Source organism: Poecilia reticulata, linkage group LG5 (assembly GCF_000633615.1).
Source record: "Poecilia reticulata strain Guanapo linkage group LG5, Guppy_female_1.0+MT, whole genome shotgun sequence".
In the NCBI taxonomy this organism is placed as follows: domain Eukaryota; kingdom Metazoa; phylum Chordata; class Actinopteri; order Cyprinodontiformes; family Poeciliidae; genus Poecilia; species Poecilia reticulata.
Window position 1 is genome coordinate 1,409,846 of NC_024335.1, and position 18,194 is coordinate 1,428,039.

The following is an 18,194-nucleotide window of genomic DNA, read 5'->3' on the forward strand; positions in this document are numbered from 1 at the left end:
TCTCTAGCGGGACGGAGACGGATCTCTAGCGGGACGGAGACGGATCTCTAGCGGGAACGGTTTGCCCAGAAAGCAGACTAATCTAATTAATCTAATTCTCCTGTCTCTGGAGTCGTCCCCCTCGTGTTCTGGACCTGTTCACGGAGCAGAGATGAACCACCTCAGCTGACCCGGACCGGATCGGCCAGGCCTCTGCTGGACACTCCATCTGCTGGACCTCCAGAGCCAATAATCAGCACCTACTGGGCGGTCCTGGCCCGGTTCCTGGTCAGGCCGGCTCTCTGCTGCTAACAGCAACAATCGGATCTCAGAGTGGGTCAGAGAACCTGCAGAAAAAGAGGTCCATTCCTAATGGTTCCTCCACCAAATTCTGGGCCCAGAACCTCCCTGACCATGCAGATGGAAACTTTAGAGATGGTTCAGAGTCTGGAGATCCGATGAGGTCGAAGATGGTTCAGACAAGGTTTCCTGACTTTAACCATTAAAATACACTCCATGAACCTAAATGACGGCGCCGGGTCCAATCCGTACCCGGGTTCTGCACCCAAACTGTTGTTGCTAAACTGCTGCTCTTCAGGTTCTTCTCAGTACTTCAGGTTCAGACAAGAAATCTGGAGATAAACTGATAAAAATGATCCTATCTGTCTTTTGTTAATAGATTATCATCAATTTCCTCGAATTCCTCTTTAATTATAATGAACTGGAAGCTAATGGAGACTTGAGCTCTGGGTTACTGCATTCTGGGAAAAGATGAAAACAGCAGAAGCTAAACCATGAAGGGCTCATTCTATATGATTATTGCGTTGCAGTGAGAGCAGATCAGCCTGGCTAGCCTGCAGCCTGCTGCTGAACAGCCCGACATGCTGCTGCAGATCTGAACTATGACGGCTTTACAGGCCAGGAACATTTCCAAATAATCCAGGGAAACCTTCTTTAAGACAGATGGCTGGCAGTGCACAACAACAGGTGGGGGAGGGTTGGTGCTACAATATTCTATGAGGCAACCAGCTGCTGGAAACTAATCTGCTCTATCAGGAGAATAAACTGAAACTTCAAGTTTTTAAACCTCGGTTTAAAGTTGAACCCCAGACACGGTAGAACCCGGGTCTGGGAACTCCAGACCCGGGTTCTACTGTGTCTACATCAGGTCAGATCAAAGTTTACACGGTAAAACACAAAATCTTACCAAGTATTTTTGGTCAAGTTTTTAGTGCAAATATCTTAGCAAACTTGAAGTAAGACAAAAATAACTTACAAGTAACTTTTACCAATACATAGAGGTTTGTTTTAAGTAAATAATTCCTGAATATTGATAAAAAAGTTCTAGTTCCTTTGGCAAATTATTTAACTTATAACAAAACATTTTTCCCATGTTATAAGTTAACTTATGTGCCAATAGAACAAGGACATTTTTATAAACAAGCCTCTATGCTGAAAGTTACTTTTAAGTTAGTTTGTCTTATTTCAAGTGTAATATTTGCACGAGAAACTAGACCAAGATTACTTGGTAATATTTTGCGTTTTTACCGTGTATTTATAGAAAGTGCTTCACAATAATTACAACGTTGTAGATAAATAAATGATCAATTAAAAGATAAAATAAAAAATATATAATAAAATTGGCAGTAAAATACCAACAAAAAATAATGAATAAAAACCAAAGCTTACTTTATTTCAGTAATTTCCCAAAACCTGAATCAATTAAGTACTCATTCTTTCCCCCCTTTTTAACTGGTGTTAGAAACAATGAGTTTTCGGTCTGAACTTGCAGGGTTGCAGTCTGGATGCTGCCACAGACAAAGCTGTCACCTCTAGACTCTAACCTGGTTTCAGCCAACAGGAGCTGGTCGTCTGACCTCAGCGCTCTGGGAGGGTGGAGGGCAGATAAGAAAACTTAAAACAGGGAGCCAGACAAAGGTGTGCAGAACGGGGCTAATAGACGGGCTGCAGCGTTTTTCACGCTCTGCAGTCGCTGCTATAAACTCTGGTCAAACCCTAAATACACAGAATTGCAATAATCTGAAAGTGATGTAATAAATGTGTGGATAGATCTCTCAAATTCAGGCTGAGGAGGATAAGATTTTATCTTGGCACGGGTTCTCTGCTGGAAGAAACTGGCTTGGATAAGAGCGCTAATATGATTAGCAAATTTAGACAGAGGATCAACAATCCCACCCAGATTTTTCATTTTATTTATTGTTTCTGTTGTTTTCTCTTTAATCTGGGATGCTTAAGTGTTAAATGTTCAATAGAATTTAAAGTTTATTAATCTTTGACAATCTGTTCTTGTATTATTTTGCTATTACCATAATATTACTTGAAAAGGCTCTCATAACACCAATGTTACTGTTTATTGCAATAACTTCTGGGACAAATTATCACCCAGTAGAATATGTTATCGTGACAGACCTGGTTCTGAGCCATCGAAGCGGTTCTGTAGTGTCGGACCAGAACCAGAACCCAGAGAGGATGTGGGAGGTGAATCTGGTCAGGTGATGTTTGATCATCATCAGTTTATCGATCGTGTTGCTGCAGCAGCTCAGCAGCATCGGGTTCGTCACCGACAGTCCAGCTCCCGTCTGAAGGGAGGCTGTAATGAGGCTGGCAGGACGGATTTTAAAAATATCCCAGCAGCTGTCAGAGCGTTGCTGATCAATGTTCAGAGCCGGTTTGATCATCTGAGGATGAAAGCTGCTGTCACTGAGCAGCACAACCAGCTTCACACAACCTCCTCTGCCTCCTGTTCCCGCTCCAGGTTCTGGTTCTGGTTCTGACAGCCGCTCAGCGTCCCACAGGAGACCAACATCTCAGCCCTGAGCTGAAGCTGCAGCAGCCAGAGACGCACCAATAAGATATTATTGTCTGTTTCAGGTGTCAGTGAAGGTGTTCTTGATCCATGAGGGCTAATCTATTCTGTATTATTCTATGCTTTGTGCTCTGAGCGACGCCGTAGCTTATTATCTATTCTAAATTATATTTATTACTCCTAATTGTACTTTCTGAACCATTTGAAAAAAGGTTTGTTTCCGTTTTATTTTTACAGTTTGACCAAGTTAGTCAAACTATTGTCTTAGTCTTATTTGTTACACTGGCTTTTATTCTCCTAATTAACTGAACAAATCGAAGTTGTTTCTACATGTTTGACCACGCCGATGAAGCTGTTGGTGTATTTCAGCAGTTCTGGTGCAGAGTTATAAATAAATTAGTAACTCACTACATTTATGTTTGTGTTTAGAAAAAGAAACATTTAAAGTCAATGCAGCTGTTTTACTGTAACGGATTGGAATCAGTCGATATCAAACATCACAAATCGGCACAGAGGGTGAAAACAACGGATCCAAGACAGCGATGGGTTACTGGTCCGACTCTGCCGGGTCGGCCTCTCCTGTCCCGGTACCGACTTTTACTTTTCAGTAAAGTCAGAGAGTACGAAACATTAAAAGTGAGCTCGACTTCTACTGGAAAAGATGGTTAATCATTCTGTAACCATCCTGGGTTTTTTAGCTGTTTTATTTTTGCATAGTTTTAGTTTTCTTAAGGTTTCCATTTGCTTTTTGAAATGTTAAAATGCTAATTTTTTATTTTTTTTGCTCCTGACTCAGTCAAATGTATTTTTAACATTTTAATTGTTCATGTTGCAGAAATTACAATCTGTGGCATTTTTCACGAGGTGAAACTGCTTTTTAGAAGGTTTGAATCTAATTATTAGTGAGAGGAAAAATCTCAACATTTTGGTGAATTTTTACTCAATAACCGGGTCAGAATCAATTCTGCTGCCACTGGAACTCCCACTCAGGAACCAGGGGAACGAAGGTCATTAACCAACTATGAACAAACTACTTAAAGAAACATAATTTCCATGCCCGTAAAACACCGGACCGGTTCAGCCCAATCTGAGACTTTTCAAGCTGAACTGTTTTCAGATAAAACTGATAAAGAACCATCAGGTGACCAGCAGAACCCAGCAGAACCAGCCTCCTGGACTCTGATGTCAGTCATGAAGAACCGGATCAAGCCATGAAATGATCTGGGTCACTTCCTGTCCTGCAGTAAAAGAGTGGATTTCTGACCCAACAGCCGATCCTCAGCATCTACACTGAAATATCTATGATTAGTCCTGCTCAGCATTTATCCATTGATCAGTTTCCATGGGAACCAGCTGGTCTCCATGGAGATGAGGCCATGCTGCTGCCGGTCAGACCTGCAGCTGTCACTGAACCCGGGGTTCTGCTGAGAGCTTCTGAGGAGTCAGTATCTGATTTGCAGTCAATGACTCTGAGCAAAGCTGATTTAATCATTTAAAACTAGCTTAAAACGTCGTCATGGAAACAGTAACGCATGATAAAAATACTTATCTCTGAAAAAAAAAATCCTTATTAATTTTTACTCAGCTTTATTTTTCCATGAGTCATTGTAAACATGTGATGCATGCAGTAATGAGTCGTGAGCATATTTTGTTACATTTAAACATAAACTGCTGTCCTTAAAGGTACTTTGCAATTTTAAATAAATCATCTCTTATTTCTCCTCCTTTAATTTTGTTTTTGAGATAAAGGATCATTTTGGCTTTCATGGGCTCTTGGTTTTTAATTGTTGAATCATTTTTAATCATTTTTTACCTTTCTTTTAGATTATTTAGATGATGATACGTTTACTTTTTAAATGTCTGACCCACACTGATCTGCTGGGTGTGTCCAACCTCTCCAGCTGAAGGTTATTGAGGTCGAATACAGTTTGATGAAGAGAGTCATCTGTCACATGTAAGACATTTACTACTAGTATCCTCCCTGTAGAACCCCATCCTCCGTGTAACATAGCCATCCTATTAAAGCTGCTCTCTGGTGCAAAAACAAGAATTTGGTTTGTTTTCCTGAACATACTGAAGCGCCTCAGTGCCAACTGTGATGCTAACTGCAATGCTAACGCTAATGCTAACTCTATGAGTTTATGAAAAACAGCCAACATGTCTGGATCTGGAGTGTTTGCTGCTCAAAATCAACTGTTTGCTCTCCAACATGTCAAACATCTGCAGACGTTCATCATGAAAGATGAAACTTCTTCTCTGACAGCTTCAGACGTGCCGGATCAGACATGCTGAGATGAAAGCTGCGCTGCTAACAGAGACAACAGCAACCAGCAGAAATCTTCTCACCTGAGTGACACCACAGCCAGCGTTCCTTTGTCCTAAAATAGCAGCTTATTTATAGAAGCCATCTTTAAAGCCTGTCACCATGAAACGGTTCCTGCTGGCTGTTTCTCAACATGCTGAAGGTTCAGTCCAACACAGAACGGGCTCACAGGCAGAACCCGGACCCAAAGTGGGTTAGAACCCGGCTCTCTGAGGGGACATAGTGGACCAACCAGGGACACCGACCAGACCAGAGACATCTGCAGCTCCCACATTCATGTAATCTGATTATTTCACTTTTAGATTCAGCGATGTTTAAATATGTTTTTGTAAGGTAAAAACAGAAAAATAATGAAAATCTGAATATTTCTGTATTTCTGCAGAAAATACAGAAATACAGAAATATATACCTAAATCACAACAACCTTCATAATTGTGTGGTTTTATAACATTTAAGTGATTAAATGTTATAAACATTTGATTCTGTTGGAACAACTCGAAAAAAATCCAGTACAGCTCTGATGAAGCAGGAACTGAGTCATCAAGGCCGTTTATATAGGAGGTCAAAGGTTAGGCCCATAATTATTCATACTCCTGGCAGCTCTGTTTATGTGAGGACTCTTCTGACTGAATCAAAAGAAACGGGGAAAAGCAGCTGTAAGGATGACTGGAGAGGTCAGAGGTCAGATTCAACCCCAACACCTTCCCTGAGGGACATTTCCTACCAGTGGGCGCAGATGATCCGTTCTGACCTGGTTTCGTTTGTTCTGAAGCTTAAGCCCCGCCCCCTCCAGTATCGGCAAAGCAAATCTAATGAAGCTTCTGTCATTAAAGGAGTAACTTCGACTGTCCTCTGATTACTAAATGGAGCAGAGCAACGATCGGTGGAGCCATTAGGGGAACGGGCTGGAACTAATTTCAATCCTGGAATGGACCCATGGAAACACACGCACACACACGCACGCACGCACGCACTCTCTCACACACACACACACACACACACACACACACACACACACACACACACACACACACACACACACACACACACAGAGAGAGAGAGAGAGACAAACAGAGGGATCAAAGGCTGAAGGAGGGAGGAGTAAACAGCAACATGTCGGCCATTTTCTAGTCTGACACAATCTGGTGTTCTGGGGTCGGGTCCGTTTCCTCTGAACATGTCAGAATATCTCGGAGCTTGGTGAGTTGGTACCGATCCGTTTCTGAACCAGAACCATGGGCGGTTCTGCTGGTCGTTAAACCGGACCTGCAGGTCAGCAGAACGCTGCTGCTCTCCAGGTCCGGTTCTGTCATCGCCTCCCTTCCCGGCTCACGCCAGCAGCAGACCCACCCACAAGTAGAACTGGTCCGGGTCCAGAACAAAGAGGACCAATCAGAACCAACCTGAGTTCTACTCCTCTGCTGAGTTACAGGAGAAGGTCAGTTTATTTGGTTATGAAATTATCAAGAAGCTACTGGTTGCTAGGATATGCCAACATCCCATAATAATCCATTTTACTATGAAGCTACATGTTGCTAGGAGACGCTAACATCCCATAATAATCTAGTCCTGCTTTCCCAGTGAACCAGTCTGGAGTCAAAATGGTTCAGCTTCCTGTTTCATCACATCAGACAGAAACTAGAACCAGGACTCAAGTCTCAGACCACGACTTCCAGTCCGGCCTCTGGATCCAGCCCACAGAACCGGTTCTGTTTCTGGTTCCTACCTTCAATGGGTGAGGTCTTGAGCTTGCGGCAGATGTTCTGCACGTCTCCGTGACCTTCCTGGATCTTTCCGACAGCCTCGGCGCTCCGCAGCTCCATCAGGCCCTTCAGCTCCTGCATGCTGATTCCGAAGTCGCCGTCATGGCCGCCGTCATGGCCGCCCTCGGCCAACGAGTTCCCCGGAGGGTGGTCGGCTGTGTTGTTGGCCATGTCGTTGCCGCTGGCGCTCCTCCTCTGTCTGGGCTGGCTGACGGGTTCTGGGTGCGGTCGGTTCTGGCGGGTCGCGGTTCTGGACCGTTAGGTCTTCTCCCCTCTGGAGGCGGCTGCAGGAGACGAACGCTGAGCTTAGATCCAGGCGTGGACGAGCATGCTCCCTCTGATCACCATGGAAACCAGGAAGTAAACATGTTGCCACTCTGCAGAGAAACAGGAACAGATTTAGAATCCCAAACAGCAGCAGAGATCAGAACTCACTACAGACCCAGAACCATCCAATCAGATCCTCCAGAAAAGCCTCTGTTGGGTTTCCAGAGATCAGTGTGACGTCAGCACACAGAGCCGCCATCTTATTTGTGTTTGTATTATTTTCCACTGAATTCAGGTCGACTCAGAACAAATGATTGCAACAAAAGCCAGTTTTTTGAAATATTTGTAATTTATTTTTAATGAAAAAATTTGATTATCACAGAACAAACTGGATGATATTTATCACCACTACAATCATCAATCCAGTCATTCTGACTTTAAATCATCAAAGCAATATTGAGTTTTTGGTAACACTATTTGAAGGGGGTGAATAAAACATAAACATGACATAACACATGTCATGAACATGAATAAGCCTTCAGGAATATTTATGACTGTTGCCATAAAGCGTCATTCGGTAAATTATGACACTTTTAATACAAAGTTGACATTATTCAAAATGTCTTTTATGACAACTTGACATTAACCAAGAAATAATTACCGTTTAAACTTGACCTTTAATAACATAGTTACCTAATTTTTAAAGTGTAATCAGTAATACGTTTATAACAAATTTATATAAATAATGATATAAATTTATATCAGTATGAAAGTGTCATGTCAGTCTTATTCACCCCCCTTCAAATAAAGTGTTACCGAGTTTTTTCCTTCTGTAATGATAAAAACATATTTGAGTCATTTCTCAGCTGAATTGGCTGTTTTTGTTGCCACGGAAACAGCAGCAACAGTTGACTAGAGCCACATCGTCCCCATGCTGGCTGGTTTCACTTCTTCCTCCTGTTGGTAAGGATTTTATTCTCACCACAGATGTTTGAACTTCTTACACTAGTAAGTCGCCTCCACGTCACGTGCTGCGCTCAGCTACAGATCTGAGCATAGCACCGTCTATATACCCACACAAACAAACACACACACACCCACACACACCCATGTCAGTCCAAAGGTGACATCTATGTTTGGCCATGAGGGACACACCCAGTCATTCCTGATGGACTACAAAGCAGAAAGCAAAGCTGCAATTATCAGCTGGATCTACGAATACAAATAGGCAGCAGATCAGAAGACAATGAGAGACATGTCACAGGGACAAGGTCATTACATCAGCAGCGACGGGGAGGAGCTTCCTGTGCTGCATCAGGTTAGCTTAGAGACACTGAGAACAGAAACAAAGTGTTAGGAGACAACCGCCGAACTGTGGACGTACGTCCACTGAGAACAGGCTCATATCAGAGGAGCTGATGATCCGTTCCTGACGATCTGGTCCTGGTTTTATATGGGTCCCAGGAAAGCGGCAGGGCAGCAGGGGGATTCTGGGAAATTTTTAGTTTCCTCAGTAACAGAGTATTGTATTAATGTATTAATGATTCCTCTAATATTAGAAACATCAGCCGGTTCTGACTGTTTCTGAGACATTCTGCCCAGAATCATTGAGTCTGAGCATCAGTTTGCGTAGTATAGACACGTTGCAGTGTGGCGTCATGCGCACAAAATCCCCAAAAAACTTCTCACCAACGGTGATCATCATTGGTTTTAGCTGTCAAGTTGTCAACATAACACGGTAAATCTTAAATTTATACGTAATTTCAACACTTCAACAACTGGACACTGAGGTCAGTGAAAAGTTTTAATTGAATTGAGGGAGATGGAAGCAGATGAGTTACGCTAGTAGCTTGACTTTGACAACCTTACCATGGATGTGCTGCAGAATTCGATGTGTTTCAGTTCAGTTAAAAAAAGGCAGCCCACACACAGATTGTCAGTAGAGCAGGCGATTAAGTGAGCTAATCTACCACTGCTGTGTTCAGGTGATCACTCAATAATAATCACAAAATAAACATAAAGACAGAAAGCATGAAACTGTCCATGACAGCTGTAGACATGTCTGGTGTGATGCAGAGCCTAACGTTTTCCTGGATCAGCCACTGATGGGAACGAGACGATCTGAAATGTAAAAATCCCACGTGATGGGAATCTGTGAACGCATCAGCGACCTCAGTGTGAACATGATGAGGTGTTTAAGTTCAGGTATAGAGCTCACTCAGCGGTTTGTTCAGGCTGCTGGCAAGTGACGAGAGCGGGATGTTCAGCAGATAACAGGAAGGCTGAATTCATTACGTGTTAGTTTTCAGACCTGCATTCTCTAAAGTATTCACAACCAGGGGGTAGCTTTAGCTAAGGTAGCCGCATGCTAAGCTGCTAACAGATGCTAGGCTGTTTTACACTGACTGCCATGTTCCTGATGCAAATCACTCATGAACACTCACAACTGGAGAGACAAGAGGAAATATTTAATATTCGTTATGTTCTTAGAGCTGCTGCTGTTATAGATCATAAAGCTTGGCACCAGCAGGTTTGTTGGGTTTAAACTTTGAGGTCAAAGGGCAAACATGGGTGTCACATTGAGATTAGAAATCTGTAAGCAGGTCAAAGATTAAGAACAGAAATAATTCAGACTATTTTTTTAAAGTTGCTCTGTCAGCAACAGAGAGAAGCTTCTTTCAGCCAATCAGGTGGGATCTGGTAGAAAGGGGGCGGGGCTTCACTGCTAACTGTTAAAAACATCCAAATGAATCTGAATGAAAATGTTGTGTTTTCTAAGCTGGACTGACAGAAATCACAACAGTCTGGTCCTGATCTTCCTCTTCCTCCTCCCTGCTCTGAGCCTCTGCAGACACACCTGCTCTGCATACTAAAGGAGCAGCCTGCACCACCCTTCTCAACACACGCATGCACGCACAGACACGCACACAATGCAAACTCTGGTAACACTCTCCACTTGAAGAGGAACTTCTCTTCCTGCGTCAGAGTCAAACACACACTCTCACACACACTCCGTCCCCCTGTGACTCCATGCAGACGTTTCCTCATGCAGAGAGCGGCTGCACAGCGGGATTGGCCAAGACAAATGTGTGTGTGTGAGACACACAAACACGCGCGCGCGCCCACACACACACACACACACACACACACACACACACACACACACACACTCCAGTTCCTGGGGCGGAGGAGGCGGCAGGAATGCAGGGGACCACACCCATATCTGCAGTCACATGACCTGAGAGGAAGAAGGAAATCCCCACACTGCAGAGAGATGACGAAGAGGAGCAGGCTCACACACACACACACACACACAGCTGCAGGTTTCTGCATTCAGAGCATGCTCTGAGCCAACCTGCAGCTCTTCAGTCTGATGAAGCTCAGCTGCAGAGGCAACTCATCCACCTGACCGGATGCAGATGGGCTGCGTTCAGCCTGCAGTTATCCACATCAGCGTCCTGACTGGACTCAGATTTGATTTTTATAACTGGAAGACACTTTAAATATCCAAAATAAATAAGCAAAACAGCAGAAACAACAAATAAAATAAATTATGAAGTTATGAAGAAAACTGTCCTTCAAAAGCGGGCAAGTTGAGACCAAAACACCGGACTGAGGAGTTTTATCATCCAGTTTAGAAAGAGAGAAAAGAGATTATTGAACTCGTTTTAATTTATCACATGATTAATTTATTGATTGCTTATTGCAACAGGCCTAGTCAGAGGTCAACGGTTCTCCAGGAAGTCTATCAGCTGCTGGACAGAGCGCATCAATAAATAAGGTCCAGTAGCCTGAACAGAACCGGCTTCAAGAACCAACACAGAGAAATGAAGAGAAATCAGAGCAGAGATGAGATTAGAGGGTTTCCTCCAGGTTCCCTTTCAACCAGAACCAGAACCAGCTGCAGATTCTGTGTGAACAGAGAACCTTCCCCTGTATATGAGTGAAGTAGGAGTTTATGGTTGAACCTTGGAGGACAAATACCTGACATCATCCCCAGGTGTAACATATTTTCATCAGGACTCAGTCAGGCTGCTTAATGAATGCATATGTCAACGCCAAGCGGACCAAAGCAGGAAGTGGACTACAACACAGGGCATTCTGGGTCTTCAGGCAAAGACAAAACAGAAATCCTCCAATCACTAAAATCTGAAGCCACTCCATTTCTGTTTACATGTTGTTGCTCTCAGTGTCTTCAGGGGTTTTTGTGTCGTTTCCTTCAATGGTTCTTGGTGCAGCGCCCCCACAGGCCAGGAGGAGAACAGGTTGCTTAAAGGGTTTGGTTGGTTTGACTCAGAGCAGAGAGAGAGAGAACACCACATTAGCTGGAGATGGAGCAGATGATGAAGTTTTTAACCAAATCTAGCCGACTATCAGAGGGAAACATCCGGAGACTGGAGCAGCTCTTCACTTCTTTACGCTGCTCTAACCATCAACTGTCTCCATAAATAACTCCAAGGAGCCCGAATAAAGGGATTAATAACAGTTAACATTTACTGCCAGTTTTCTACGACATGAACCTTGATCTGGTTATTACTTACTACATGATCCTGGCTGATGAGTTTCAACACAGAAACTCCAGAATCAACTTTCAATTTTCTCCAACTAAAGCGTTCCATCAGATCCAGAAGGTTCTGGTTATGTTGGGTCTAGTTCACGGTTTAACCAGATCCCCAGGAGGTTCTGCTCTCATCTGAACCTGTTGGCTGCAGACACAGCCTGCTGACTCATCACCCCCACCTGGAGGAGTTCCTGTGGGAAAACGATGAGTCAGCAGACCGGTCCGGATCAGAACCTCATGGTGTTTTCAGGAGGAACCTCAGAACCAAACTGAACTGTGATTAAACGGACCAGGCCCTGGAGCAGCCTCCATCTGGACTAACCCAGTCAGCACCAGTTAAACCAGTTTGTTAAGAAATGGTCAACTGGGCACATGCCCGTGTCCTCTGCTGCACCCTGCAGAACCAACAGAACCACAGAACCGGATGGATCGGACAGACTGAATGATGCTACATTACTTTCCCTCCAGGTTCTAATTCTGCTTCCTGGATCCGTCCAGCGGTTTGAGGCTGAAACACGAGTCAAACATGGCGCTAAGAAATCTGATTCATCGTTTTACAAATTCCACTGTTTCCATTAATTTTTCTGAACTCCATTTTAACCATATTTAACAACCCAAAAATCATGATATTATGATGTGAAAGAAAAAAAAATCAACAAATCAAAAACCAGAGATAATTTTTATGTTATTCTGTTTCTCAGCAGAAGGCTTCTGACAAAATGTCCAGAAAAGTTTTCTCCTGTTTCATAACTGAACTTTACCCAAATAAATAAATACATTCCAGTTATTTATTTTTGTGTGCCATGTCCATGTGTAGAACTAAATCAGATCCAATAGTTTTCACAGTGACTTTTACGTCGTTGAGGTAAGACATGCGTCATAATTCTGCAGCAGACGAAGCCAGACATTAAATCTGGAAGTAAAAATGTCTGACAATGATAATTATGAGCCGATGAAAGCAGTCTGAGTCAGTGAATGCATCACATCCAGCCCCACGGCTCCACCTTCTCTCCACATGCTGCAGTCAATGCTAATCCAGCTGATTATCAGTTACTACTGATACCCAACAGTTAAGCTAACACTGTTTGGTTGTAGCCGTCTCTCTGGTTACGTTACAGGGACAGAAGCACAGCCAGCTATAATTAGACGTGCAACACACACATTAGAGAGGTAACACACTCTGGCGACCTGCAGTAGACCTACGGGTCTACTGGAGCACTGGGAGACCTGGAGAGCTTCTTGTTCTGGAGGAGGCAGCAGACTCTGTTTCTGCTGCTTATCAGAGGAAATGTTAGAGCAGTAATCAGTTTTAGCTAAAGCTACACAGCTAGCTGACCAGCAGAGGGAACAGCAGGCTGACCAGAGGAAGACCAACCGGACTGCAGAGGACAATCCCCCGTCCCAAAGCCAGGGTTTGTCTGACCTGGTCCAGACATCAGCGCTGCACAACAACAAAACACACCAAGAGCTTGTAGAAACCAGCGTCAGAAGCAAATGTGAAGAAAACCTGCAGAAAACGTTAAAACCAGCCAGCAAGGCTTCGCTGACCCAGCAGGCTCAGTTATGATTTTATTTTTTCTTGGGATCCATTTTTTTCTCTTTGTGGTTGTTGATTCTACTGATTAAAACAGAGATTCCAATATGGTGTAAAAAATATCTGCAAAAAATCTGTAAATATCTAAATATATTTACAGAATTTTTTATCTGTAAAAAGTTCTAGATTGTGTATTAGTGACAATGTGCCTGATCTATCCAGTCTAATTCTACACTTTGTGCTCTGAGCACTGTCATGCTTTATTTATATTATATTTAAAAGAATTTTCCTAATTGCACTTTATGAACCATTTGAAAGAAGGTTTGATGCAGTTTGGTTTTACATGTTTTTGATTTAGTTTTATTTATTTTGGCTATTTTACTCCTAATTGCACAGACTGAACTAATGAAAGTTGTGTTGATTTTAAATCGAGCTTTTATATTGGTGTGTGTAATTGTACTGTACTTTGTAACTCAGTACATTTATGTCTGTTTAAAAACAGAAACATTTTAAGTCAGTTCAGGAGTATTTTTCTCCGATACTATAACCTCAGATATCGGTGGTTAAAAAAGTGGATCGGTGCATCCCTAAGTTAAAGGCGTTTGCAGTCAGATCTCCGTGAGAACGATTCTGACTCCAGGCTGGTGATGGAGCAAACACCTCCTAACCATCAGAACCAGTAAACCCACTAACCATCGGATCTGAGACATTTCCAGTTTGGACATCAGCTGTCTGAAAAGTGGACTCAGCAGAAAAGTTTTGAAACCAAACTTTCTTGTTGCTGCTCAGGAAGGAGAGGAATTAAAATCACATTCATGGTTGCCATAGTTACAGGAACAAAGCTTCATCCTGAACGTAAACACTTCAGATCTCTCTTCACTCTCATACTAAACATCCACAGACCCATTTAATAAAGTTCATTAATCTCAGTAGCTCCATCATATGGAACATTCTGCAGATTAAACAGCCTGGTCTCTTAATTATGATCATTTTCTACAAACAGCCAATTGAAACTCCACATTTAAAATGAGAATATTACATTAGAACAATAAAAAATTTTTTTTTTAAAGCAGAAATAAGGGCTTAGTAATAAAAGTATGTTTAATACCAGAATAAAGGTTTTTATTTTAAAAGGAAACCTGATAAACGGGACATATATTGTAGTTTATTACATATGACTGTATATTTTATATAATGAAAACTCTTTCAGCCATGAAATTCAGGCTTATGAACCTCCATTCATGTGACATTTATGTTAATCTAGTATTCTCTGACATTCCTGACCAGACAGAACAGTTCTGGTTCTGGTTGAGTCCTAATCATCCATATATTCACATATTTCAGTTATTAGATTCCTCCTTCACCTTTCCTGACACTTTGGTTTGTGAAAACAACATTCTGTCCCTCAGCAAGTTCATTTTAAATGTATTACATGCGTCCCTATACAGTACAAGAGCTAAATTATAATCAGAAAACTTTGTTTATTAAATAACTAAGCCTGCATAGCGACACGGTCAGGGTGTGATTTATGAATAAATATTAAGCTGCAGCTGCTGACTGCTCCTCTATATCTGGCTGCCTCATGTGATCAGAAATACTTTCTGGCTTTAGTTTTTAAAAAGCCATGACTGTGATATTTATCATTAAACTTCACTCACTTTTTAAAAAAAGGAAAAAACTAAATGAAACTAGCTTAGACTCAATTTGATGACAGAATGGGATGAGCACAGGGTAACAAATCTTTACGTTTTATTTTCTTTTTGGAGTACTTTCTGTGAACAGTATGAATTGCGTAGTTTTCTACTTTTATGAACAATTTTATGTATATTGTCCTCTAAGAGCTAAAGTCTGGTTCAAAGCCTCTTTTCATATTTTTATGCTGCTGTGCATGGTCACTGTTAAATAAACTAGATCCACACGTACATGTTAATGTTTGGTTTCAGGTTCTGCATGAGGTTAAAATCCGTCACCAGCCGTCTGCTGTGATGTCTGACATCATGTCTATGCACTTTTGTTTTCATATCCTAGATTTCAGCCAACATATTCCACGAAGTATGAACAAATAATTCATCACTACTCTGACCTATCCAACCATTTTTAATAACCTTTGAGTTTATTCCAACCAGGCACTCTGTCCATGAGAGAAAACAGGATTTTATTTTTAGATTTTTATCAGACAATGCTGTAATTTAAAGAATCTGTTGCATATTTAATTTCCCCATTATCACAGGACACAGCAAAGCACAAAAATCTCATTCATACTTATATATGTGGCCTTAAGTTTAATTTTGGCTTATATCAAACTAAAGCTTGGTATATTAAAAAGAATGTAGATAATGCAATATAATTTATTAAATATAAAAGCAGTGAAATGTAATGTACTATAACACAAAAGTGAAAGTATTTGAATAATCATTAGAATAAACACTAAAATAATTTAGATGTAAACCAAGAAGGCGTTCTTTGGTTTTCTTAAAAAAAAAATGAATCAGCAAATTCTGAAGATTTTTCATTTGACCCCTCGAGCTTATTTCATGAATCTGCAGACAGGAAATCCTTCTCGCATCATGTGTACCGAAAGTGTAGTTAGATCTGGTCATTATTTACTGATTAGCTGATTAATAACTGGATGCAAAAGGTTATTAAAATGAGATTTATTTTACAGAATGAAAGCTAAAGCTGCCACTAAAGGAGAACAGAACAGATTTACATACAAAGAACATTTTTGATCTTTAGTGGAAAATATTTATATTTTTGTATGATTTTGATTTAATTATTGCTCAGACTGTTCTTTCAGCGAACTGAAATCTGTATACTTCAGTTAATGATTACATTGGTTATTAAATGAGTTGATTATTTCAGTTCATCACAATCATTCTTTCTCATTCTTAGCAACGGGCAGGACAGGAAATTGGTGAAAATGAGAAAACGTAAAAGTCTAAATCACATACAGCTTCTGTCTGAGCTGCTGCCTTTTCATATTCCTGAATCATTTTTTGTTTTAGGAGCAACAGAAGCTCCAAGAGGAATTCTGTGTTTGAATTTCGAAACTAAATAAAGTTTTAAATCCTCCACCCAGATCCTGGTAATCCCAACCAGCTGCTCTGATTCTCCTCCTCATCAGCAGCGAAGTGACCCTCACACCATCAGCCTCTTGCAGCCCTCAGCAGCACATTACTCAGTCTCAGATGACTGTTGGTGGAGCATCTTGTGACTGAGAGCAGAGCGGAAAAAAAGCCTCACAGTCTGCTGTTTGTTGGGCTGAGGACCAGTGGGACAATGTGTCAGCCTGAATCCCAGGAATGTTTGGTGTCAGAGAGCGCAGAACATGTGAACGCACAAAACACAAGCTGCCATTGATATGGCTGAGTGGGAGGGGTGCAGGCTGTGTGACAGGCGCATTCACAGGAGGAATGTGATCTACGAAGGTGACAAAGGAAACATGTTTGTCTCTCTCACAGCCAGACAAACGGAGCTGCAGGAACCCACTGGGCGCAGAACTGAATTCACAGGTCGAGTTCAGGTCAAAATAATAAATAAATAAACATAACGGCGTGTCTCAATAGCTTAGAATGAAGACCGAACGGGTTTCTGAGGAACTGCACACTGGAACCGATTCATGATCAATTTCCAGCAACAGACAGGCAGCAGGTCATGTTACTGCAATAATCGATTCAGATTCACATCGCAGCATCCTGCATCTGAAACTAATGAAAGTTCTCCAACTTTATTCACACATGCTCAGCTGAGCGGCAGAACGAAAACAAGTCATGATCCGAGTTATTAAGCAGCCATGTTCCTGATCCGCAGCAGACTGCGAGTCAGACAGGAAGGAATCGGCACCATCAGCTCATCATGGCATCTACTGGTGGCCACACTGAGCCTTATATGCTCATGTTTTGCTTAACGCTTTAGCTTTTTGCTAACTGTCCACACTTAGCTTCAACTAAATTAATTATCCAGATAAATTCTAAAGTGCTAATTTTCTTGGCTGTTCTGAAAACTTTCATTTGAATAAATTCAACATCTGTGTTGAAGTTTTAGTTATCGACTCTTCAGAATTCACCAAGTAGTTAGACGTCTATATTCATGCTCTTATTTTGAAGTGGGAGAAGACAGTTTATTCAGCAGTTCCGCTTCCTGTCCTCAAAGTCTAATATTTTCCTCCAAGAAACTTTGATCACATCTCTAATAAACAACAAACAAACAAATGAGGTTTTCAGAGGAATACAAGAATAACATGAGCGACAAAAACATGCAAAAATTAACATGTTTTTAGAGAACCTCCTCACATCCGTCTGGTGAGCATAAACATTGTGAACTTCAGTGCTTTAGCATTAGCTTCTGCTAACTACCATGTTTGTTTAGCAATTAGCATTAGCTTCTGCTAACTACCAGGTTGGTGTAGCATTTTAGCTGAACTAATAATCAGGTTTTCAGGGTTTTAGTTAGCAGTGCCCATCGCCGATGGCAACGATCTGAAGAGAGGATTTAATTCAGTACGTTTTGGTTAATTTTCTATTAACCTATTAAAGTTTTCTCTTTTATACATTAAACCTAACAATGGACGAACTTCACAAGAACAAGTAAATATTTAATTTGGTGAAGATGCCAAAAGTATGAAAAGGGCTCAACAAGTGAAAATGACGTTATTTATATAGTTTCTCCCTGGTAACACGTTAGAAAACCAGAAACTGATGATAGGAAGGACGTCAGAGAAAAAGTAGAAACATGCAGAAAGTTCAGGAGGAAGTGATTAGAGGTGTTTGGGTTTGGATGTCTGAATCAGAAACAAGTTCAGGAGAAAAACAGCAACTCTGCAGATAGAAACCAAAACAGCTGAGATTCACAAACAGAATCACGTTCTGAAGCTTCTGAAAGCAGAAACAAGACAACACACATGCACACACACACACACACACACACACACACACACACAC

General features: G+C 41.6%; 1 protein-coding gene across 5 annotated transcripts in view; it reads right to left on the minus strand.

Moving 5' to 3' along the window:
* The window catches only part of LOC103464285 (plasma membrane calcium-transporting ATPase 1-like), a 63,151-nt gene that overhangs the window by 29,536 nt on the left and 15,421 nt on the right, over positions 1-18,194 (minus strand). For all 5 annotated transcript variants that reach the window (XM_017304713.1, XM_017304712.1, XM_017304710.1 and 2 more), the window contains one exon: positions 6,856-7,269. In XM_017304713.1, the coding sequence (XP_017160202.1) occupies positions 6,856-7,063 (208 nt within the window). In that variant the 5' untranslated portion in view covers positions 7,064-7,269. The remainder of the gene's footprint in view (positions 1-6,855; positions 7,270-18,194) is intronic.